General features: G+C 40.3%; 2 protein-coding genes across 2 annotated transcripts; both read left to right on the top strand.

The window, feature by feature from the left end:
• LOC146639688 (zinc finger protein 280C-like) lies at positions 1-20,585 on the top strand. The gene is made up of 18 exons (XM_085354709.1): positions 1-105; positions 3,244-3,368; positions 4,445-4,653; positions 4,756-4,855; positions 4,977-5,198; positions 5,758-5,832; positions 5,934-6,040; positions 6,197-6,384; positions 9,600-9,757; positions 9,850-9,950; positions 10,041-10,187; positions 10,625-10,759; positions 10,847-11,076; positions 12,336-12,476; positions 12,582-12,650; positions 12,734-12,849; positions 12,944-12,965; positions 19,332-20,585. The coding sequence occupies exons 2-18, from the start codon at positions 3,251-3,253 to the stop codon at positions 19,708-19,710; spliced, it is 2,517 nt and encodes an 838-aa protein (XP_085210835.1). The 5' UTR covers positions 1-105; positions 3,244-3,250; the 3' UTR covers positions 19,711-20,585.
• A 1,250-nt stretch (positions 20,586-21,835) lies between these two features.
• Positions 21,836-25,314, top strand: mns1 (meiosis-specific nuclear structural 1). Its single transcript, XM_085354697.1, has 9 exons — positions 21,836-22,033; positions 23,207-23,334; positions 23,455-23,557; positions 23,733-23,962; positions 24,113-24,329; positions 24,407-24,514; positions 24,651-24,908; positions 24,995-25,120; positions 25,204-25,314. The coding sequence occupies exons 1-9, from the start codon at positions 21,836-21,838 to the stop codon at positions 25,312-25,314; spliced, it is 1,479 nt and encodes a 492-aa protein (XP_085210823.1).
• Positions 25,315-25,319: the final 5 nt, after the last annotated feature.

The following is a 25,319-nucleotide window of genomic DNA, read 5'->3' as shown; positions in this document are numbered from 1 at the left end:
GCTTTTCCGCCGCCTTTGGGCAGCGATACATCCCTTGGTGTGTGTGATGTGCACCCGCTCTTTCTGAAATCCGCCGTCCTCAGCTCAAGGACTGTGCCGAAACTGGTATGTAGACACAGCTTTTCCCCTAAACTGCGAGCTGGCAGTGAAAGAGTTGTGTTTAAGCACACGTCCTACCGGTGCAGGCTTTGTCCCAGAAAATGTGTGCATGCTAACCGATTCTGGCTAATGTTATGAGGCTTTGCTCGATGACCGGTTACTCTTGCAAAATAATGATACAATGATCTGACAGTACACTGTGCCGCAGCTCTAAAATCTGATTTTGCATTTAATGCTCTAATATTGTGGCAGACTGCAGCGGCCGAAGAGCAGGAGCAGCACTAGAAAACTGGACCTTAGCATTAGCTCTGCCGCTAGTGAAAAGAGACATTAACGTCAAACAGCGCTGCTCGCTATGAGGGAGCTAGGCTAACATGACGTTAGCTGTTCTGTTGTTGAATGTAGCACACAATAATGTCTTCATTTACTCTACCTGTTTTCATGTGTTTATGAAATGTGCACTGAGGTGAGCTCGCTTAAAATTAAAGACCTTTGTGCATTTGTGCATGCAATTTCAGTTAGTTGTTTGTCGCTATAAAAGCGTTCAGGCCCAAATAAGTAATGCATTAAAACGCGAGGCATTAGTATGACTATTATACAATAGAAACTGAGCACAGCTACACCAGCAGGCAGTGTTGTCACCGCCTTAACGTCAATTACACAGCTTTGTAAAACCTTCAGTTTATAAAAGCTCCTTTTAGGGTCTCCACAACACAAAAAACCAAAGCACTGAGACCCAGTTTAAATCCTGTTCACCAATAATCACTGTAAATAATCAGGGGTTTGTACTGTAGGGTAAAAAAACGGTAATGGTACCCACTAATGAGATTTTTCCAGATTGAAAATAACCTGAAGCATGTTTAAAATTTGTTTTTTTTTTGTTGTTTTTTTAAAGTCATGTATTCAAAGCAAAAATAAATAAATAAAAATCTAAACAAACTGGCCAAACATTGTGCGCCATGAAGTGAAAGTGATGCTATTAGGGCTGCAGCTATTGATTACTTTCAGAATGGAGTAGTATATCGATTATTCCATCAATTAATCAAGTAATCGAATAAGAAATACTTTTGTATTATTAATGAGAAATAATAAATATCAAAAAGATAAAAAAAAAAAATTCACGTCTTACCTTTACTCTGTCTTCTTAGAAGGCTTTCTAAAATTAATCGGAGGCAAGTTTTAATGCAGCTGAAAAAAGACATGATGTTGCAGATGTTAATTCATATTAATAATAATTCTGTGTCTGACCTAACAACCCTCAGGTCAGTGGCTCAGAGTTTAATGGCCCTTTTACATTTTAATTGGCTTGTGAAGAAAGCTTTTATTTTTAAACATTAATGCAATTTAATGAATAAAATATTTTATATTATTTCACTTTTAGTCTGAAAAATGTTATGAAAGCCTTGGAATAAGTATGGTCTCGTGCACCCCATACCCCCCTTTAGACTCACCCCTGTTTGCTGCAGGTATTGTTTCCATGTTAAAAAAAAAAAGGAAAAAAAAGCTGTATAATTTAACCAGTCTTGTATCAGACTAACTAAGTCACTAAGTTAACAGTTTATCTGCATATTTTAATACTTCTGGAGATTTATTGTAGAAATAAGCGGCGGTGGATGGATAAGCTACAAAGTTTGCTTTTCTTCACGTCCGGTGTCAAATGACTAATCACATACTGTATAATATTTAGGTACCTGTGTTTATGCGCCAGTGGCTGGTTCAAATTATGGCATCGGCCCCTTATTGTGGCACCCTCAGATGCAATGAAATGCCATGCAATTTGAGGGCTGGATCAAATTGTGGCATCAGCCTCTAACTGTGGCACTCATGGTGGAGGCTTACCATGTCATTTAGGGGTGATGCCATGGCTGCTTAGACTAATACCTCAATCTGTTGCGGCGTTTGGGGTGATGCTGTAGCATATGGAGATGATTCCGTGGCATTTTGGGGTGGTGCCGCACACTGCCAAGGCATTTGGAGAGGATAAGTCAGAATTGTTTAAAACCAAACCAGATGAAGTCATTTGTCTGAACTATGTTATTTTCTTTGATTCGTGATTTGGGTGTTTTCTTAGCTTTTTGTTTGATTGGTGTTAAATTGAAGTATTGAGCTAGTTTGTTGATCAGGTCCTTACGAAAGAGGATTAGGGCCACTGAGGGGGGAAAAAGTGGGCACGTCTTTTTTTTTTTTTTTTCTTCTTCTTTTTCTTCTTTTCCTGAATTCGGTGAAAAAAGTCAGAATTCTGACTTTAATCTCAGAATTCTGACTTTTCTGACTCATTCCAAACCATGGCCAACCTAAAAACATTTCCAGACAACCACTATACATTGTGACATTCCAGTATTTCAAAAAAGCCACAGTAAAGACATTATTAAAAAAAACACACACCCACAACCACACAGCTGTGGCAGCTCAGGTGTTTGGACGAGGTATGTAATGGCACCGTCTCAAAAAGCCGGGATAGGTCGTGGCATCACCCTTAAAACGCTGTGGCATAACCCCAAGATGCCATGTCAAATGGTAGCATCTGAGTATACCACCAGTTTATAATCAATTTCTAATCTAAATTCAAGGAAATCCGTTTGAATACACAAAGTCTCTTCTTATTAAGTTTAAGAAATCTAGCTACTTAACATGTTGAGTAATCGATTATCAGTTCTACTAAAAGCAGCCCCACTCCAGCTAGTAAAGCCCTCATCAGGGGTCATTTATTTTATGCTCAGCTTGTTTATTCTTGTAGAACCGAGTGCTGACCAGCTGTATGCCAAATGCAGATTTTGCAGTTTTTTTTGGTGCAGACTCAGGCACCGGATGCTCAGATTGCACACCTGAATCGAATTTTTCCCAGTAACCCGTTTTCCATGCATTTGCTGCAGCGATTCTTATCGTTACTTTTTTAATAGGCATAATCAGAAAAAGTAATCACAGGTAAAGATCAAATGCCTGTTTCGACAGTTTATCATGAAATACTTTGGGAACACCATTTTTGTTTTTTGTTTTTCTTTCAATAATTAGATCATCCAAGGATCTGTACCTAAGTGGGCCACCATCAGTGATATCTGTGTTTCTTATTTCATCTCAAAGTGGCTGATGGGAGATACGTGTGTTGTTTGCTGAAGCAGTAACTTTAATGTTTTTCTGTTGTAGGTCCACAATGTCCGAACTTTTTATGGAGTGTGTAGAGGAGGAGCTGGAGCCGTGGCAGAAACAAGTTCCTGAAGTTCACTTGATAGAAGATGATGACGATGAGCCCATCTTTGTTGGAGTGCTCTGTATGTTACACCACATTTTTAGAAATATAAAAACGTCTTATTTTATTGTTTAAACTTTAATGGCACCAATGAATGTATGATAATACAAAAACAGACTGGATTCCTCCACCAAAGCTGAAATTTACCTGGAGAGCTTCCCTGTGCCCAGATCCAGATTAGTTTGTTAAATATTCGGGAACATCCGCACAGTATCGCCCAGTTCTTAATATGCACTTGTAAATATAGGATAACTAAATGTCCACTTTTAACCATTTGGAGACAGGATAAAAGTCCTTTCAAAGAAATTTCTGGCACCAGATCAAATATTGTCTCTGACATGTAGAGCTGTTTGTCCTGCTAGATTGTTTTAGTTTACTCTATAGTACTCATTTATGCCATCAGGCATACAAGATTCATAGTTTTTTTTAAATAATTGGGTCGTGTTTTCTGGAAGGAGACGGTGACAATGTCTGTAAATTTTTGCCTCAGTACGCCACCCTGTACACCATCTAGTGAAGTTATGAGGAAGTAAATGTGTCATTGACAAAGCCTACAATGGGAAAAAAAGCTGTCACGAATAGATGCAGTTCTTTGACTCGTGATCTGAAGCATATCACATCATCTGTCAAACATGATGGTGGTAATGTTATGGCTGCCACGTATGACTGCCAGTAGAACTGAGTCGATGGGGTTTGTTGATGATGTTACTGCAGATTGAAGTAGCAGGATAAATTGTTGAACTGTGTACTCTCTGCTCAGATTCACCCACATACTGCGGAACTGATTGGATAGTGCATTATAAACTGTAGGCAGAGAAACCCACAAACTGCAAGTTGTACCAAACACAGTTCGGACGTATAAATGTCCCTATATTGTCCCAGCATCCAGAGGAGAAATAGTGTACATTTAATTTTCTGTAACTCGCTATTTTTAGTCAATTGCAGCTCATTACAGAAGTTGTTTTTCTAGGGTTTTTACTTGTTGTCCAGCAAGTTGCACATATTGCCTGCTAAAATTCTAAGTTTTCAATGCTTTGACTTTGTTTCTGGTTGTTGTTGTTGAATTGCCTATTTTTGCCCCCCTTAATGTTCTCACAGCGAATAACCAGAAGGATGGAAAGCCTTCTAACCCTCCGACTCCTCAAAGGAAAAGTGCAGCGAAACAAGAAGTAAAGTGCCCCCCTCCTCAGCCTGCTGTGGTCCCCTCACCAATAGTGCTGCCATTGAATATACCTGGGAAAACAAAGAGTATTGTACCAACCAGTCTGACAACAGTAACTCCACAGCCTGTTATTGTCAATAATCAGGTATTTTTGCATTTAAGTGTTTCTAAATACCAAAAAACTAAATAATAAGAGCAGGCAGAAGGAACAGAAGCTGATAAGGGTGATTTTTGTTTGTTTTTTCAGGGCTTTATTGTCACTTCTCCACAGTTAACAAATAGCAGTGACTTTATTGCCTCTTTTGGGGCCGTGTATCCCCCAAGACCATCAATTACAATCATTCCAGGTAAATCTCAGTTTAATATAGTAATCCTTTTGTGAGTAAATCTTCATTGCACTATATTTTGTTTGTTTATTTTCTTTAGTTTGAGTCTTGCAATGCCAAGTGCGTATCCTGTTGCTTACAGCTGGTCAGCAGCAGATTTTTCAGCAGGTCTCTCCAGCCACAGTCATACCTGGCGCTGTCCACAGGCCACAGGTGCAACAAATTAGCAACAATGTTGTGACACTGTCAAATGTCCAGAGTCCTGCTGTATACTCAACACAGCCTAGTCAGCTTCAACCAAACAGATCCACCTCACAACCTCTTCAGACCTTTTCTATGTCTGCAAAGGACACCAATAGCAGAGGTAACGCTCTAAAAGTTAGCTATTTTGCTTTTCCTGATTTTTTTTTTTTTTTTTTCTGCCACGTGTACATGTTTTGTAGTGGTGGTTCCTCATATTAAACACAGCCAAAGTTTCAGATAATGAGGTCCGTATTTGTGCAAATAGTCTTTATTAGTCAAAAGCTCTAGCTCACACCTTAATGAAGAGCAGTGAAATAGAAAAAAGTCAACTTTAAGGGGGGAGGAGATTAAAATGTATTGGTTCAGAAAGCGCAGGAATTGTTGGATTATTTTGATCTATGAATCATGTGAAGCTACTCTTGTAGAACTTAGAACATATAACTTTTATTGTCAGTATACAGTTGCTTGCACAGTGAAATTAAGTAGCAAGACCACAAAGATGAAAAAGTAAAGAAAACAATATACCTCTTCACAACCTCTTGCTGTGTATACCTCTAGTGTATGTTTATTGTAGAGTCTAGGGATAAAAATGTGGAACTGTGACAAAAAAAAACAACTGTGTTTTTAGCCTCAGGCAGCTCAATTATCTCAATTGTCAATTGTTTTACATTTCGGTACAGATCAGAGCTTACTGAAACGAGGACTGGCACCACAGGAAATGGACAACGTAGCAAAAAAATCAAAGCCTGACTTGTGTAAGTTTTATTGACATTTTTTTTTTTTTAAACTCAAAAAGATTCTAATCCAAGTTCCTGCTGTATTTTATTAAGTTTAACCTTCAGTTCCTTTTCTGTAGCACCACAAAAAGTAGTCATCAGAGTGGAAAATGGCATGGTAAAGAGAAAGTGTCCCAATTGTCAAGAAGAAATTCTCACAGAGGAAGCTCTAAAATATCACATGATGGTGAGTAAAACTCTGGTAAGAATATGTTATTGTCAAATGGGATTATATGAAATAATTATATAAAATAATGTTTTTAAAAGCCCGTCAGTTTTAGCAAACAATCATTCGTGTGTTGGTTTCCATGAAACATTAATATGTTTAATCCGTTTATGTCAGAACTGCCGTGCCAACGGAGGAAGCACAGCTCCAGCGGCCCTGAACACGAACTCAAACAAGCGCATCATGCTGGTCGCAGATTTCTATTACGGTAACTTTGAGGGAGACGTGCAAAAGAAGGAGGCACAGAAGACCAACACCACCTTTAAGTGCCAGAGCTGCTTAAAAGTTCTCAAGAATAATATCAGGTAGGAAAATTTGCTTTCATTCTTAAGTAGATAGCCGTAATTTTTCTTTATGAATTGTCATTTTTCCCACAAAGAGTGCAGACTTCTTGCTGATTTCAGCATTTTGCCTTTGTAAGTTTGAATTATTTACATTATTTTATTGGTTCCTATTGGCTGGCACCACATGTAAAACAACAGGACGCAAATACACAGTAATTAAAGCATAATGAATGGTGCACATCCATAAATGTCAGCAATGACTTCGGCCACTTGCGCAAGTTACATGAAAAGCTCTACAAAGATTCCCCAAAAGTCTAAATCAGACCTTACTCCTTGATTGGTACATATGCCACTATATTAATATGCATAATATCCTCCTGAGAACTGAGGAAATTGATTTTATGATTTCCTGCCTCTTTGGAGCTTAAAGAAGCCACCCAAACATATGAGATATCATTGGAAGGGCCAGCATGTCCTCTGTGAGCACATCGGCACCTAGTAAGGGTAGCTCAAACAAGTCATAAGATATAGAAAGAAAACAAATGTCCAAAATAGAGGAAAAAATGAATAGGCTGGGTCTCAGGAGGATATAATGTACTATACATTTACAAATATTGGTTTGTTTTTATGTGTGTTTCCTTGTCACTAAATAGAAATTAACCAGCATATATTTGCTCCAAATATCCATTAGATTGGGTCGTCGTGTTATTGTTTTATAGTAGTAATTGGGCTTCCTGCTTTAAGGAAGTCTGAGCAGCTCGGCTTACAGGTGGCTGCTCACCTCATAACCAGGCTAATCGCTTTCTGCTGGGGAACATCTGATTGTATTACAGTAATAAATAGGCAGGTTGGTCTAGTAGTAATTATTCAACTTTAGTATTCTGTTTTGCTCAGTAATAGGAAGGCATACGGATACTGATCTAAACTCCAATGGTATTGTTAATTTGTGGGAATTATATTTTGAAATCAACATTCCCTTCATGAAGGGGAGTAAAGGCAAAACCATCTGCCTTTTCCAACTCTAACATGGATTTGAATAAAGTATTAGTGAATATTTATGGTGTTTATAGACAGTGCTGTAGTGTTTGGCTTGTTTTGTCTACACACATAATGTTCAAAAACCAAACTGAGTTTTCAAGGACTTTGTGTCCAGTGCCAATAAAACAAAAGAGAGGATGGGGAGGGAGGTTATCTGCCTCTGCCCTAACTGCAGCTTTTGTCTCAGATGGATGACAGTATCTGACCATTTTCCCTCATGGGCGTAGAGATGAAAAATGACTGCTAGTTTAGGTGGCGTAAGAAGTGCTCCTTTGATTAAATAACTTTGCTTCAGAACAGTGGGGCAAAAAAGCTTCTGTAAGCTGCTTTTAATGGGAAAACACATTTGTACTGCAACCACACTCTCACAGCGGAGGTCAGAGATCAGCCACATAAAAATTTCTATTAGGGGAGCTGAGGTAGCAGAATGTGCAGGCTGAAAAATGGGCCATGCCTCGTCAGGGCAGCAGTGGCAGGTAGCTGAGGAGGTGCTCAATGCAGCCGTGGGGCACTGTATCATTAAGCAAAACAAAAATCTTTGTGTAATTGCTGATATTATAGCAGCCATTATACATGCTTAGAAAGTGAAGCGCGAGCAGAGCGCTTCATTCATCTTAAAAACCTTTGGGACCTGGATCCGGTGCATGTACACAGGCCATGAATATTTAATTTTTCCCCCACAAAGCTAAAGTTGATGCTGTTTTAGTGCACCTATTTTCTCTTTAAAGATAAATCGTGATCAAATTTGTTCAAGTCCGCACTTGTGTATTTATTTATTCAACCTTGAGCTGTTTGTACTGACCAAACGCAAACATTGTTATGATGAATGAATGGAAGGGCTGTGTGGAAAATACACTTAAATGTAAAGTAATAGCTCACCTAATAGTTTCTGGCTTATAAATTAATTCTTTAATGTAGCAGCTTTGAAAATGTAGGGCTTAGACAACCAGCAGTATACAGATGTGGAGTAAGTTCAGTTAGCATGCACTGTAGCTGATCTCAACAGGTTTAAGCTGATCTTTAACTATTCAACAAATATATAAGTGGCCTGCCAAAATTTTCAATCAGTAGTACCAACACTAATATCTTGAAAATATATTTTTGTTATGGGTTAAATTTAACCAATTTAAATACATTTAAAACAGGGTTAATAATGAGCAAAAACTGAACTGTAAAGTCAGAACACCTGTTCATCATATAAAGTATATTTGTGAACAATTATAGAAACTCTTCCTTTCGTTTATAACCTGAAATGAACTTTTTTTAAATTAATTAAAAAAAATGTTACTCTTAGTTTACTCACTCCACCTTTTGTTTCTTAGGATTCAGGATTCAATATTACAGGTGCAACAAATATAATAAGACATGAATGGGGGGGAAAAAAGTTTGACTAATGTTTTCATATAATTTAAAGTATGAAAAGCAATTATTAAGATTAATTTTGCATTCCAGCAGCAGGTGGTCTGGGCTAGAATGAATAAATACGGGTAAATGCATCCATTTCATACTTTCTAAGGTTTCAATCACACAGGGCTAGAGACCAGTTGGCAACCTCCAGTAACTTGGTAACAACTGGATGATGAGTGGTTGCTGGCTGTTGCTAGGGGATATCAGTTGTAATGATATGATGCTACACTGAAAGCCTCATTGTGATTTCTTTGGTAATGAGCAGATTAACAAAAGTCGCAAAAGTCATGTCTGCAAACACTCAGCAACTACTCACTGATCTGTAACAAAGATGAAAACACGATGAAAACCAGAAACGGCCGTTTGCCTTATGAGCACAGTTGTGCCTCGACGCTAAAACCAAAAGGTTTCAAAACTTTTTCGATGAAGGCGATTGCTCTTTCTAGCCTGCTTCATGCTTTTCACAGGTTCAGTTCCACTCTGCAAATAATTAGTGTTTGCAGACAAGCTAGCATCTTTTATGGGCAAGCGATGCTAGCAACCAAAGCAATCACTAAGAATACATCTTTGTGACCAACTATTTGCGAACCAGTTGGGAACACCGATTTTTCTTAGCAACCTGTTCTGAGTGGTCTCTAGGTCTTTACTGAGGCCTGAATCGTCAGTTCAAATAAACGTCAGCAGTCTGTTCTTGATAACAGTTAAAAGCTGGCTAATTGTTCAAAGGCTGCCACATGCTAACGAGTTGGTTGACATTTCCGTGCTCTGTGTGTTTCCATTCTTCGCTGCAGGTTCATGAACCATATGAAACACCACTTGGAGCTGGAAAAGCAGAACAGCGAGAGCTGGGAAAGCCACACAACCTGCCACCACTGCTACCGACAGTACATGACCCCGTTCCAGCTGCAGTGCCACATTGAGAGTGCTCACAGCCCAATTGAATCCTCAAGTATAACACGATGATTCATGAAGCTCATTCTGGCTTTTTGGTTAGAAATTTATTTTCCATATCTGATTTTATTCTATTTTTTTCCCTTTTAGCCAATTGCAAGATATGTGAGCTGGCGTTTGAATCAGAGCAGGTGCTTCTGGAGCACATGAAGGGAAACCACAAACCTGGGGAAATGCCTTATGTGTGCCAGGTCTGCATTCGTCTTAGGGTTACAGTTTCTTTTAATGTGTGCAGAGAATCGGTGGCCAGTACTGAATTTGTGGTTTTACTGCTTCCACAGGTTTGCAATTACAGGTCTTCCTTCTTCTCTGATTTGGAGACACATTTCAGGAGCGTCCACGAAAACACAAAAGACCTGCTGTGTCCCTTCTGTCTCAAAGTTCTTAGAACTAGTCATATATACATGCAGCACTACATGAAACATCAGGTATGAAGCTAAGTTCACCCTCGGTTTGAGCGCCTTTCAGAAACAGATGTCAGTTTTAACTGCCGCAGTGCAAAATACAGTTTAGTGAATTCAGATTTTCTCCAGGAAATTTTAAACATTTACAGGCTTGGAGTTGTTTTTGGTTCCTGCCATTACCTCCAAGTTTGAATTGATTTAGGTGTCTGCCGAGCACACAAGTGTAATACATAAAAGCTTCCACAATAAAACCTGCTTCTCTTGCCCTACAAAGCAATAAATTTGGTTGAATTAGAACCAAAAAAAATTAATTGCCACTCTATTAATAGAAGTGAAATTAGTCTGTTTCGTACTTGTTAGACTCTTTCAGCGAATCCAAATGAAACATATCAGCTATTAGCCTCCCATAGAACCACTTATTAATCACATTTTTTTGTGTTTCTGCCCCCCCCCCATTTCAGAAAAAAAAGATCCATCGCTGTGGAAAATGTAGACTGAATTTTCTCACCTACAAGGAGAAAGTGGAGCACAGGACTCATGTCCACAAGACTTTTAGGAAGCCTAAAGCCCTGGAGGGCCTTCCTCCTGGTACAAAGGTCTGAGGCAGTCATAATAAGATCTGTGCTATTATGTTAAATGTTAAAGAAATATAAATTTGATCCAGTGTTGTGTTCTCACTGCAGGTGACCATTAGAGCTTCCCTCACAGGAAAGTCACCTGCACTGCCGGTGTCCCCTAAGCAACCTGGTTTTGTCGTCAGTACAGAAAGTCTGAGTGTGAATCATCCAATAAAACCTCATGTTACTGTATCTAAGTCTAAACCAACCACCTCAGAAACAGGAAAGGCAAAGATGCCTCAGAGCAAGAAGCAAAACCCTCAGTCCAAGCACAACCTGGCACTCAGGAATCTCAGGTTGGCAACTTTTTCACACAGCACTCAGGAGCAGACTCTAAAGATGTGCAGCATGTAAACATCAGTGAAGATCAATTTAGATTTCAGAGTGTTCTTTTTCAAAACTTCACTTGGTATGATAACATTAGAACTGCCACGAAGGTTCAGCCATTTCTTCATATCTGAAACTCGAGCTATTCAGGTCCTCTGGATTTCGCTCTTTATTTGCTTGGATTAGTTCACACTCTGGACTCTTGGCTCATTTCAGCTTCAGCTACGCTGCTTCGCACAGCCAACAGCCTGATCAATATCTCAGCAGTCCTTATTATAAAACTTTTCACAGACAAAGCCATCACAGACTTTCTTATTTCAGGATTTAATGTGACCCATGTCTACCTGTTGTAGCTGTGTGTTGTCACCAGGGGGCGGTGTCAGATGTGTAAAAAAAAACAAAAAACATCTGCTAATGTTGGCTGTTGTTCCTCCTCTGCTTGTGGACTGCTATTCGTTTTCTTGTTAAAGACAGCTTTTTCCAACCAATCAGTTTTTGACATTTTCATGGCATCATTGCATCATTGCATCAATCGCTCTAGTTGTAGTTGTCTCTTGTTGCGTTCCACTGTAGGTGGTGTAAATAAATACATTTGGACTCTTTTAAACTATTGTGAAGTCGCAAACGTTGAGCCCTTAATACAATTTGAGCTGATGCAAATTTATTAAGAAGTTAAATATCAAGACCCTTTAAAATGACTGTAGTCTTTAAATAAATTAAATGTTTACACTGCAGTCTTCACTAAAGTGCAGATCATTTATCTTAATGACACAATGGGTCTTTTGCATGTGGTTAAAATTGCACCACAACCACTAACATGGAGCCCCACCTCTTGGGTATCCAAGGCAGGGTGGGAGCAAATTAATGGAGGTTATTAAAGCCCCACAGTACACAAAATAAATGACTGTATTTCCAATTAATTTTCTGGACACTCTTCATTAGGCTGAGTAAAAATAACATGGAGTATAGCAGGATTTCTGTCTTTAAAAAAAATTAATGTGTGTGTGTGTGATATTTGGCTAATTAGGCTCAGTAATCAACAGCGATTTGCTGGCTTCAGTCACATTATTTGGGCTTTTAAGCAGATCAGACATAAGATGATGTAGTGGTACAAGTCGGACTGTACAATTAGAAAGCTACAGACCTCTCAGCAGACAATGCATCATACTAATGAGAAATTCAAATCATCATTAACAGTATCTTAAAGTGTTACATTTTGTGCTTTCAGTGCTAGCGGAGGGATTTACACATGCATCGAATGCAACGCACACGTGGACGACTTTTTCTCTCATTTCCCAATGGTTTCCAGTTGCGGCGCATGCAAATATCGCACAAGTTGCAAAGTTTCTATCGGGAATCATATGATAAGGTCAGCAAGACCCTGATTTCCATTGATATTTGAGTGACTTTTAGCATCTGCTGACTTTTTTTATGACAAAACTTTCTTTCTTTTTTAAAAAAAAAAAAAAATCAGATTTCACAGCACCATCACCAAGAACAGATTTTTGAAAATGGATCACAAGAAAAATTCATTGGCCTCAAAGTAAGAGTACTTCTCAAGTTATACTTTCACTTGGCAGTAAATCTGAGTTAAAATAGTAATAAAATTTCTTCTTCTGTTTTCAGGTTCACGTTGGTTTGTCTCAACTGTGACCTTCTCGTCGATGCATCACGTGGCGACCTGATGACCAAACATTTAAACGATCGGCCGAATCACGTATGCAAAGTCATAGCTGAGAAAGGTTTGTGTTTGTCTTTCACTACCGCTGGAGTCATGGCCAGTGTTTAGTTTCACACGTTGCTTGAAAAAGTTGTTTCTTGTTTTTAACCCAGCAGATATGAAAGCCAAAGATCGTGTGTGAGTAGAAACCGCTCCCAACATTTACATGTTGTGATTTGTAGTGAATCTCTGAAACACACTGAAGACCTAAAGAAAATGCACTAAATACTTAAAGGGGCACTCTTTTCAATTTATAGTTTGCTTTCATGAAGTTGAACAACTTGCAACAGACTTTAACAGATTAAAATATAGTCAAAATAGAGACATAACAGAGATTGAGATATCTGTATATCATACACCTCGATTAACTCCAGCGTCTGCAAAGGTAGAATCTCTTATATTCTGTTATTCAGTCCTGTTATACTTTATACAAAACTGAAATAACCTCACAATTACATGAATCGTGGACAATAGTAACTGACTTGCTGTGGAGAATAATTCAGGGCTGAATATGTGTCTGTGTAGATGTTATCAAAGAGGTTAGGGGAAAAAGAGGTTTGTTAGAACTTTTTACCGTCATAAACGACATCAATTCATCCAGATTTGTGAATGTGATAACTTCAGACAGGGCTCTAGAGTGCGACCAATTTGGTCGCAAATGCGACCAAATTTTTCAGTGGTGCGACTAAAAATAAATATTTGGTCGCACAGGTGCGACCAACTGTTCCGGTAACAAAAAAAAAATCTCTGTAACTCTCCGTGTGGTCAACAACAGACACACATTATGCCCCTATCGTGGACTAAACCAATCAGAGATAGTCAGGGGCGGGACCTCTCTGATTGGCCGTGGTCCAGTTGAAAGTGCAGGTGGAAGAGAGAGGTGAGTAGCTTGAATAAAGCGATATCAATTCATTAACGGATTCCACACAAAGACCTAAACACGGAGCGGACCCAACACATCAGAATCAGCTTCGTCTTTCTCGGCTTTCTCACCTGACGGCCTGAACACGGACACGCTGTCGGAGCTTAGCGATTCTTCGGGTCCGCGCTGTGTTTACGTCTTTTTGCGCTGATTCTGAGCTGCAGGTTTTGCCTCTCTCCAACCAAAATTCACCAAGCCTGCAGCAAAAGAAGCAGCAAACTGCGCTTCACATTTGATCAATGTCGTCATGAATTCCCTCTGACTTTTGCTGTTTTGCTTCCACCACGATAAAAAAATCACACTTCCTGCACAGCTCTCTCTCTCTCTGTACTTCAGGAACAGTTTCCCGTCTCAAATCTGTTTTCTGCATTATTCATTCGCTTATTACCCACCAGTCTAGCGTTGTTTACAGCGCTTTTTCTTTTTTCACTTAAATGACCTCGGACAAGAAAGCCTAATTTCTGCTGTTCAATACTGAAGAAATTTAAATTTCTTAAAATTATGCAAAATTGCAGAATATTTTTAAGGTTATCTGCTATAAAAAGCCAGACCAGGAAAATCTCCTTCATGTTTTCCTGTGTTTTATTCTCAGTTACTTTCACACAAAGGCATCTGCTGTGATTTTCACAATTCTGATGAAGTCTCATGTGTATCAGTACTGATAAATGATCAGAATTATAATATTTCTGACTGTCTGAGGCTAAATTGAATCAAATCAGGACTTTGAGAACCGGAATTGAATGGATTATAGAAATCAGTGATGATACTCAGCCCTAGTGAGCAGCCTAGGCCTGAGAGAAGTGGATGTACTGTAGCTGTGGGTAATAAGAAAAGATGAAAAGAACTATTGATAACTTTTTTGTTAAGTTAAGGCCTGATCTGTCTGAAATTCATAGCCAGTGCTCTGACACGGTGCCATCAATATTTGAATGCTGAAAAAGCACATTATATGCTGCAGTAAATGCACTGCCCAAGTGTCCCCTCTCCCCACGGCCTTTCAGCAGCAGACAGCAGCAAACAGGTCGTCAGAGGAGGCCAAGATGATGATTAAGTTTTTAACATTTTCTACAATATTGACAAAGCACTTTAAGCACAAGTTTGTTAGTTAATAATTTAGAAATTAATATTGTCTGTATGGACTTCCCCCCCCAAAGAAAGTGCACATGTAAAACTGCGGTGTTAAGCGATGCGGTTGAAAAATTTGAGTGCGCCTAACTTTTGTGCCGGTACGCCTAAATTTTTAAAGTTAGGCGTACCGGTGCGCCCATGTCAAAAAGTTAGTCTAGAGCCCTGTCAGAACAAAGTGATGTAGGATCTTCAAATTGATACCACAGGTGTAGTTACTAAAACTCTCAGACAACTTTGAATCTCTTTAAACTCATAGTTAGGGTCAGAGGTCAAATTTTCTGAAACTCTTGCAAATACGATGCGATAATCTGCTAGGAGGCAGAGGGATACCACTGGCCACCATCAGCATTTTTTATTGTGTCTGCAGTATTTGGCCTGCATGTGGTCATTTTATTTGAGACAATAACCTTCAGTAACCTTACAGTGTTATAACTGGTTACATTGCAGCTTATGTAATATCCCTCTCAACTAGTTGCATCAGATGGTTGAGTTTGGTTCATTCAGACGTTTCTTCCTGTCATCAAGTACTTCCTCAAAATAGGTCTTTTGACTGCTAAATTTTATAGTTAACATTTTAATATTTACACTGGACCTTAATTTGATACATTTTGTATTTACTGTCTTTTGCTTCTGAAGTTACATTGTGTGTGAAATGGAGTCTACACACACAATCCACGCTCTCTATAGTGAATGTTTGCAGGTGCATCTTTGAGGATGGAATTAGCAGAAAGATATACGATACAAATGCATTGGATTTTTTTGATTTTTGTGAGATAGATAAAATATGTGAAGTTTAAAATTTATAAATTACTTATTTGGAAGTGTGTGTAAGTAATTTTCAAATAATCAAAACTTGACACATGATACTCATTAAAACCAAAAACTACTGTTTGTGAGGACTGTATACATGACTCTGACTCTTTTCACAGCATTAGTCTTTTTTTCCCCAAACCTGAAAAAACTTGGTGGATGCAGCAATTTAAAAAAATAAAATAAAATCCTGCAATTTACACTTCTTCCACTAATGCACAAAGCTGCAAACATTGCAGCTTTATTTACAGCTCAGTCCAGAGCGGCTGTTTCATGGGACCGACAGGCGTTACTGAGGTCTTACAGTAGGCCAGGTCACTGATGAGGACAGTGTAGCAAATTAAGGCCTAAAACCGAACCAACATGCTCCGTCTTGTGATTTGTGACTAATAAACATGTGGACGTAGGAGTGCCCCTTTAAGATGACTTAGTAAAACATTAAGAGGCAAATTTATTATTAATAAGTGTGTCATATCTATAGATAATAGGGGTGCAACAATACTCGTATCGACATTGAACCGTTCAATACAGTGCTTTCGGTTCGGTACACATACAGTGGGGCAAAAAAGTATTTAGTCAGCCACCGATTGTGCAAGTTCCCCCACCTAAAATGATGACAGAGGTCAGTAATTTGCACCAGAGGTACACTTCAACTGTGAGAGACAGAATGTGAAAAAAAAAATCCATGAATTCACATGGTAGGATTTGTAAAGAATTTATTCGTAAATTAGGGTGGAAAATAAGTATTTGGTCACCTCAAACAAGGAAAATCTCTGGCTCTCACAGACCTGTAACGTCTTCTGTAAGAAGCTTTTCTGTCCCCCACTCGTTACCTGTATGAATGGCACCTGTTTGAACTCATCATCTGTATAAAAGACACCTGTCCACAGCCTCAAACAGTCAGACTCCAAACTCCGCCATGGCCAAGACCAAAGAGCTTTCGAAGGACACCAGGAAAAGTATTGTAGACCTGCACCAGACTGGGAAGAGTGAATCTACAATAGGCAAGCAGCTGGGTGTGAAAAAAATCAACTGTGGGAGCAATCATCAGAAAATGGAAGACATACAAGACCACTGATAATCTCCCTCGATCTGGGGCTCCACGCAAGATCTCATCCCGTGGGGTCAAAATGATCATGAGAACGGTGAGCAAAGATCCCAGAACCACACGGGGGGACCTGGTGAATGACCTGCAGAGAGCTGGGACCAAAGTAACAAAGGTCACCATCAGTAACACACTACAACGGCAGGGAATCAAATCCCGCAGTGCCAGACGTGTTCCGCTGCTGAAGCCAGTGTATGTCCAGGCCCGTCTGAAGTTTGCCAGAGAGCACATGGATGATACAGCAGAGGATTGGGAGAATGTCATGTGGTCAGATGAAACCAAAGTAGAACTTTTTGGTATAAACTCAACTCGTGTTTGGAGGAAGAAGAATACTGAGTTGCATCCCAAGAACACCATACCTACTGTGAAGCATGGGGGTGGAAACATCATGCTATGGGGCTGTTTTTCTGCCAAGGGGACAGGACGACTGATCCGTGTTAAGGACAGAATGAATGGGGCCATGTATCGTGAGATTTTGAGCCAAAACCTCCTTCCATCAGTGAGAACTTTGAAGATGAAACGAGGCTGGGTCTTCCAACATGACAATGATCCAAAACACACCGCCCGGGCAACAAAGGAGTGGCTCCGTAAGAAGCATTTGAAAGTCCTGGAGTGGCCTAGCCAGTCTCCAGACCTCAACCCCATAGAAAATCTGTGGCGGGAGTTGAAAGTCCGTGTTGCTCGGCGACAGCCCCAAAACATCACTGCTCTCGAGAAGATCTGCATGGAGGAATGGACCAAAATACCAGCTACTGTGTGTGCAAACCTGGTAAAGACCTATAGTAAACGTTTGACCTCTGTTATTGCCAACAAAGGTTATGTTACAAAGTATTGAGTTGTATTTTTGTTATTGACCAAATACTTATTTTCCACCCTGATTTACGAATAAATTCTTTACAAATCCTACCATGTGGATTCATGGATTTTTTTTTCACATTCTGTCTCTCACAGTTGAAGTGTACCTCTGGTGCAAATTACTGACCTCTGTCATCATTTTAGGTGGGGGAACTTGCACAATCGGTGGCTGACTAAATACTTTTTTGCCCCACTGTATGTATCGAACAATACAAAATCTTTTATTTATTTTATCAACTTTTCTTCTGACGATGCTGTCTGTGTTGAGCGCTCAGTGGATCTGCGTTCGACTACTGAGCAAGCTAGCAAGACAGAAGCTAAGTTCGTTGCAACATGGCAAATTGAACCTCCCCCACCCTCATTCAGATCTGGCGTTTGGAACTATCTTGGTTTTCATGTGAAGCATGACCCTGATGGACAAAAGTCATGGACAAAAGTAAAACAGTGTGTCGGATGTGCCACGCAATCAGGGCTGGACTGGGACAAAAAAATACCTGACTTCTTACCTGAAGTTCAGTTCCTCTGCCACTATGACCGGCGGCCGCCTCGGGTCTCTCCTCCTCTTGCCTCCCCTTTCCCTTATCCACCTGCTGGCCTCCACCACTTGCTGATGTTGCTAAATCTGTGGAAGCTATGCCATAGCTACTGCCAAACAATTCAGTTATTTTTACACATTTGGCAGCGTCTGCCTGAAGGGCTTGTTTCTTTTTGGCCCTAATTTTTTTCTGCACCTCCTTTCCTTTTTTTGTTCTCCATTTTCTTTAGTTCGTCTATAAGATTGCTAAACAAGGGGGAGGGTGCATCCGACCTCCTCGGCTGTAATTGGTCCAGCCCAGAGTCGATCATGACCAATTGGCCGATCCAACACCTTTCATTATTTATACCCTTCCAAAAAAAAAAAAAATCGATTGGCCCATAAAAACAAAAAATCGCCAGCCCGATGGCCAGTCCAGCTATGCACGCAATGCTCAATTGGTGGGAACTAGTGCGTTAGCGCAGTTAGCTTGTTGACGCTGTCCAGCCTTGCGCATGGGGCGATCTGCGGTAACTTGTTAAGGGAGATTTGCCGCGTTATGGCGTTAATGTCATTTTAACGACATTAACGCTGACAGCACTAGTGGGAACACAACGAATATGACTGCACATTTACGCCAACATCATCTTAGTGCAAAGACAAGTGGAAGCAGACAAAAACAACAAGCACGCATGCTACAAACTTTACCCGAGTCATTTAGACAGCCGTTAGCACATGATTCTCCTTATGGGGACCTGATATGTTTAATACGCTGCTGAGAATAAACCCCAGAAGAAGCGTATAGTATAGCTTTTATTTTGGAAAGAGCCATTTCTCTGTAATAAACTCTCTTTGCCAAAGATGAGTGATTTCTTGATCAGATAGATTTTTATTATTATTTTGTTGTTTCAGCAACATTAAATTTAAAAACTGTACTTTTGAGTTAAAATATATATTTATAATTTTAATAAATGACAAATTAAAAAGGCATGAACTTTTTTTTTTTTTTGTATCGAACCGAACCGTGAATTTTGTGTATCGTTGCACCCCTAATATATAACTGTTCATGAGTAGGTTCATATTTTTTTAAATTGTTGGTAGAAAATGCATGTTAGCTGAACGTCAATCTGAAGTACGTCGTTATAATGCCGTCTTCTTCCCTTCACACAGGCAGCTCATCGTGGGGCAGCCAGCCAAAGTCCAAGTGTACGTCTTGACAGCCTCACCTGCTCAAAAACCAAAGGAAACGGACCCAAAACAAGCTGAATGTGTCTCATCTGGAGGTGCAGCCATCGGCACTGTTGACAAACCAGAATTAGAGTCGCCGTTACCAGCAGGAGATCAGAAGGAGATTTCCACAGGAACAAGTGTTATCCAGGCTTCCTCTGAAGATGACTCAAAGACGTCGGTGCTGCCCGCTTTACCGTCTTCCAGCACACCTGACCTCTGTGACGAGATCTCAGAGAGCAGAGATGAGGAAGATCAGCGTCCCGACTCTGTGTCTGCGGCAGAGAGTGCGACTGTGGACCAGCAGCCTCAGTCAGATTAAACCTGTACAGACTAACTAAACAATGACTTCCCGTTATTCAGAAAACACCTCACCAGTGTACTAGATGTAAAACGTCTTTATATTTGTGAATAAAAAAAAAAAAAAAGTAGATCCAGTAAAGTTTTATTTACCCTGCAAAGTTGATCAGGAGTATTCCCACAAAATATTTTTGATTCTTTTGTAAGATCCTCCCAACACACAAAGTGTCTGGCGCCCTGCCGGCCTAAAGAGGGCAGTGATTGTCAAAAAATGTTGACATAAATTTGTCAAGACCACCAGATTTCCTTAAAAAGAAATCCCACTTCCCGGCACAGAATGCTCAAATTACTTATACCTAAATTCTGCATGTAGTCCTCCTAAAAATTTGCCTGCAAAAATATTGTAATTACTGAATGTTTAAGCAGCTTGGGCCCATCCATAGGTTTTCCTGGTGTTTTGTATTAATTAGGATAGGAGGAAGAGGATCAAGGAAGTGAGAGGCAGTCAAAGTGTTTTGGGTTTTTAATGTGTGGTTGCTACTATTGTGTATGTGCTTTTTATTTCCTTTCATTTTTTATTTGTAATGAACCTCAAAGCTGCTCCCTTTATATAGAGTCAGGTTGCTGTGCAGCAAGTGTAAAAATGTTAAAGTGATGTAGCACATATTTACCTTGATCACCTGCTGGTTTTAAGTAAGTTTATCAACACTAAGACATCTGATTTAAACCATTAGGAAAATACGTGGCATGTTTTTTTTTGGGGGGGGGGGTTCCCTCCCCACATGGAAAGTGATCTCAGCTCTGAAAGGTTTGCGTTTTAAAGGTGAACATAACCTGAATATTTTAGCATTGAGTGAAAGATTAGGTAGATTTCACTGTGTTAACAGAGTTGTATTTTTTACAATACTGTGTGTTTGTTTTACTTGGCTTGAAATGTCAGGTTTGTTTAAAAAACAAAAACAAAAAAAAGATCTTTCACTTGTACAGTACAGCAAGTTTGTAAATGCATCTATGTCTATTAAGGCGCTATAAATGTACCCCCATCCAACCTGTTTTTAATACATTCCTATAAAACTATGGTTCCCCTTAGAACACATTTTCCTCTGATCAACATTCTTGGCTTAGATCCAAGTGTTCCTCTTCTTTGTTATGTAAATAAATCTTTAATACAAGCCAGTTTGAGTGTGATTTGTTTGTTGGCCACATACACCTCTTTTAATCAAGGAAATATTTTGATCTTGAAGCTAGTGGTGAGATTTCTTTAGGAGGAAAACTAAAAAGCCATACTTGGAAAAAACATTTGTAGTCACTTTGGTCAGACTTGTTACTATGAGCAGGGCTGGACTGAGACAAAAAATTGGCCCTGGCATTTATGGTTCTCATCTCTTCCTCACTTCTCTACAGCTAGTGCTTGCAGCAGCAGCCCCCTGTGGTAATGAGACCTCGCTACTAGTTGTTGTTGGTACTACCGTTCACAGAGTTCCGAGACCTAATCAAAAATTAATGAAACTAAATAAAAATATTAGAAGCTAAAATGGAAAAAGCAATGCATCTCCTAAAGCTAACCTCAGCTGAAAACAACTGAAAACTAAAACTCTAAACTGATAGCAAAAGTATTCCTATATCAAATATTAACGTGGAATCTATTGTTATTTTCTTCTGACAATTTATTAGACACATTGTTAACACTGTGATAAACATTCACCTGCCTTCAGAAGTGCGTCAGTTATTCATGGCGTGTATCCTAGAAACAATCCTCCATCCTGAAACCGGTTTGAGTTTCCCGGGCCTGACGTCACTGCCAACGCTCACTCATTGGCCCAGTTTAGGAAGACCAAGCGTTCCCAGGACAACAAAACGCTAAACAACTGACCGAGGTAACCTGCGGCAGCTACTGACCCGCTCAGAAACACCGAGGATTAACATTCGCTTCAGTACATTCGAAGTTTTCTGCGTTAAAGAAAGTTAAAGGCTTGAGTTGAGAAAGCGGGAATCCAGGAGAAGAACCTCAAACATGGTAAATCCTAGAAGCGAATTTAACGTTAGCTTGGCTGCTAGTTCACGACCTCAAAGTTAACATAACGCCGGTTTCTGGTCACGTGTTTTCTCCTCCCGTGTTATTGTTGTGGACACAGAGTGGTAACAGGATGTACAGCCACCAGCAGAGGTTAATGGCTCAGCGGCGGGTCCAGGAGCAGCACCGGCAGCAGGAGGCCCAGCGGGTGGACAGAGAGCGGCAGGTCCAGGCCAGCCTGAGGGAGGAGGAGGGCTTCGAGAGGAGGAGGTACCTGCGACAGGTGCAGCAGGAGCTCAAGGAGAAGCAGATAGAGAGCGCACTGCTCAAGGTTTGTGTGTCTGTTTCGGGGGTGACAATTGACATTTAAGCACGCTCTATTCGGTTTTATTTTTCTGAATATATTGGTTTTCACTTTTACAGGTGAGAGATGGATCCATTCTGAAATCTGGTGAAATTTTTAATCAGAAAAATCCTTTCAGCATAATAGCAAATACTTCAAATGAAAAACTAAATAAAATTCTTCTGGAATTAATTAAAATGCATGTAAAGTATCCAAATGAAACTAAATAAAGCAGTAGTTGTTTTTCCTTGCAGCATAAATAAAGTAATGGAATACATCTAGTATAAAGGCATAGAATAAGAGATTTTGAGACCATCTCCATTTACATATATAATCTTCTTCTTTCACTGTTCCCATCACCACAGTGGATCAACTCCTATCTCACCATAGCACCAACCCTCCGTCCTTAATTATAGCCATGAATTCCCCCTAAGATCTTCCTCTTTTCCTCCTTCTTAGCAGCTCCATCTTCAACATCCTTTGTCCAGTATATCCAATGTCCCTCCGCTGCACCTGTCCAGACCATCTCAGCCTCACCTATTGGAATTTGTCTCCAATTTCAGATCTAATATATTTTCCATTTCTGATTTTACATCAGACCAGTATCTTTGCAGCTAAACTCTTTACAGTCCAAAATAAGACATGCTTTTTAAAGTATTGACCAAGTCTTGATCGGATTAAGATGTGAGGAGTTTACTGTCCATGGATCCAAAATGTTAATTCAACTAAAAATGTTAATTTTAATGCCTTGTGACTTGATACTTCGCCATACTGGAAAATTCAAAGGTTGTTCCCAGATTTCTGCTTGATTACTAGAAGAACTTGTTCTTTGAGTTTGTTTTTAGTATAGTTAATCCTTAAAAAGCCAATACTGACAGTGCTGACAGGAACAGTGCCTATTGGGCACAGACTCAAGCCCCTAGAGCATCAGGCGGCACTTTGTCTTATCCTTGAGTTAAAATTATATGATATTTACCCCCTAAGAACAAAAAAAGAACAAAAGATCACAGAGAGACAGCAGCACATGTTTGTGGCCAGGAGTTATTTTGTTTCATAATCAATAACTGACTACAGATTTTAGATCCAAACTTTGAAAAAATATCCCTCTGACACTTTTCTCTTATCTGAGCTTTAAATGTGATAAATAAATGTGATTCGCAGGCAGAGGAGGATCGAGTTAACCGGGAAAAGCAGCTTGAACAGGAAGAGAGAATGGCCAGGGAGCTGGCCCGCATCAACCACGATAAGCAGAAAGAGGAGAAAATGAGGCAGTATATCAAAGAGAACAGGTACACACACACACACTGACCTCGTTACCCTGACTTACTGGAGGCTCTGGGTCAGTAAACAAACACATTTGACATTTGTCACTTTCTGCCTGTTAAATATTTTCTCTGTGTATTTTTCAGCACGGAGCTTCGAGAGCTGGAGTTGAAGCTGAAGTCTGCGTACCTGAACAAGGACAGAGCCGCACAGATTGCTGAGCAGGAGGCCATGAGGTTTGAGACAATGGTGAGTCCTGAGGGCAGACTTTCTTTGAATATAACAAATACTCTTGAAGTGTGGAAATTTTAACAGAAAACACCCAAAACTCTCCCCACCCAAAACTACTACTTTTGGGTAAGTACAAAGAATACAAAGGCTGCTCTGAAGTCTGTAGGTTGTATAAATATGATGTGTCTTTTAGCGGGAAGAGGCAGACTACGCTCGCAAGATGAGGAGCGACCGGGAGCGGGTAGCCGTTGAGCAGCAGAAGCTGCAGCAGAAGCGCCAGGAGGAGATGGTGCAGTATCAGAAAGAGCTGGAGCAGCAGCTCATGGAGAGGGAGCGCAGGAGACAGGAAGCGTATGAGGAATTCCTCAAAGAGAAGCTCATGGTGGACGAGATCGTCAGGAAGATTTACGAGGAGGATCAGACGTGAGTCGCTACTAATTCATAATCTCTTCATGGTTAGTTAAAAAAATACCTGCAAAAAACAATAGCAAGTGTCTCAGACAACAGCTTCCTTCTAAACGGGATGCAGAGGTAGCACAGGATGAGTGACTTTTTGAAATGTTTTCCTGAAAGGGAGCGGCAGCTGAAACTGGAGAAAGTCCGAGCCACTCAGCAGCATATCGAAGAGTTCAAGAGACAGCAGGCCAAGTGGAGGCGCATGGAGCGAGAAAGGATGGAGGCCGAGAACCGGCGCATCATGGAGTTTGCCATGCAGCAGCAGCACATGGAGAAGGACAGGATAGCCAAGCTCAAAGAGAGAGAAGAGGCGAAGGAGCATCTTCATAAATTGGTGAAGACTCTCGGCTTCTTAACTCTTTGGTGACGACGCCGGAGTGCATCTGTAACTAACGTCTCTGTCCTCTGCAGCTCTGCGTGAAGATTGAGGAGGAGCAGCAGCAGCGTGAAGAGATGGAGCGCGTTCGTCAGGAGCTTTATTTGGAAGAGCAAGAAGAGGCTAACAGGCAGAGAGAAATCGTAAGGAGCTTTACTCTGCCCAGCTTCCTTCCACAGGAAAAAGAGTGTGTTATGTTGCGATTTTGAATTGACTGTATGGTGTGAATGCTTGTCTGATTCTCTGTGTGACACTCGCTCTTACTCTTTTGTGTAACAGGAGGAGATGGAGAAGAAAATCAGACAGAGGCTGATGATGCAACAGACCTTCCAGGAGCAGCTGGCTTTCAAAGAGATGCGGAGGCAGGCTGAGAAAGAGGAAGAGGAGGCCTTCAGGAAGATGATGATGGCCAAGTTCGCAGAGGACGACCGTATAGAGCAGATGAACGCCCAGAAACGACGCATGAAGCAGCTTGAACACAAACGTGAGGTGGAGAAACTAATAGAGGACAGAAGACGACAGCAGGAGGCCGACATGGTGCAAATTACTCTCTTTGATCATTTTTTTTATCTTAATGTATACTTTTAATGATGTGCTTTGTGATATTTTGATTGCTCTTCCAGGAGCTGGAGGCTAAAGAGAGAGCGATTGAGGAGCAGAAAGAGGCATTGCGGAGACAGATCGTTGAAGAAGAGAGGCAGAGGCTTCTGAAGCGTCATGCGACACAACTCCTTGGATACTTGCCTAAGGTGTGAGGCGGTACACGAGTCACAAATAATTTTACGCAGCTTCAGATCAAACACATGTATGACCGCTTGTGTTTTGTTTCCAGGGCTTGCTGCGGGAGGATGACCTGGAACACTTAGACGAAGACTTCAGAAAACACTTTAAAACACGTCAGGCTGATGCGTTCTCTGATGATGGCTGGGAGGCCAACGATTAGATGCT

This window comes from Diplotaxodon limnothrissa, linkage group LG1 (assembly GCF_057381915.1).
Source record: "Diplotaxodon limnothrissa isolate DT_005_m linkage group LG1, D_limnothrissa_male_GT1.1, whole genome shotgun sequence".
Lineage (NCBI taxonomy): Eukaryota > Metazoa > Chordata > Actinopteri > Cichliformes > Cichlidae > Diplotaxodon > Diplotaxodon limnothrissa.
The sequence above is the reverse complement of the archived record's forward strand: the minus strand, read 5'-3'. Positions and strand labels throughout refer to the sequence as shown.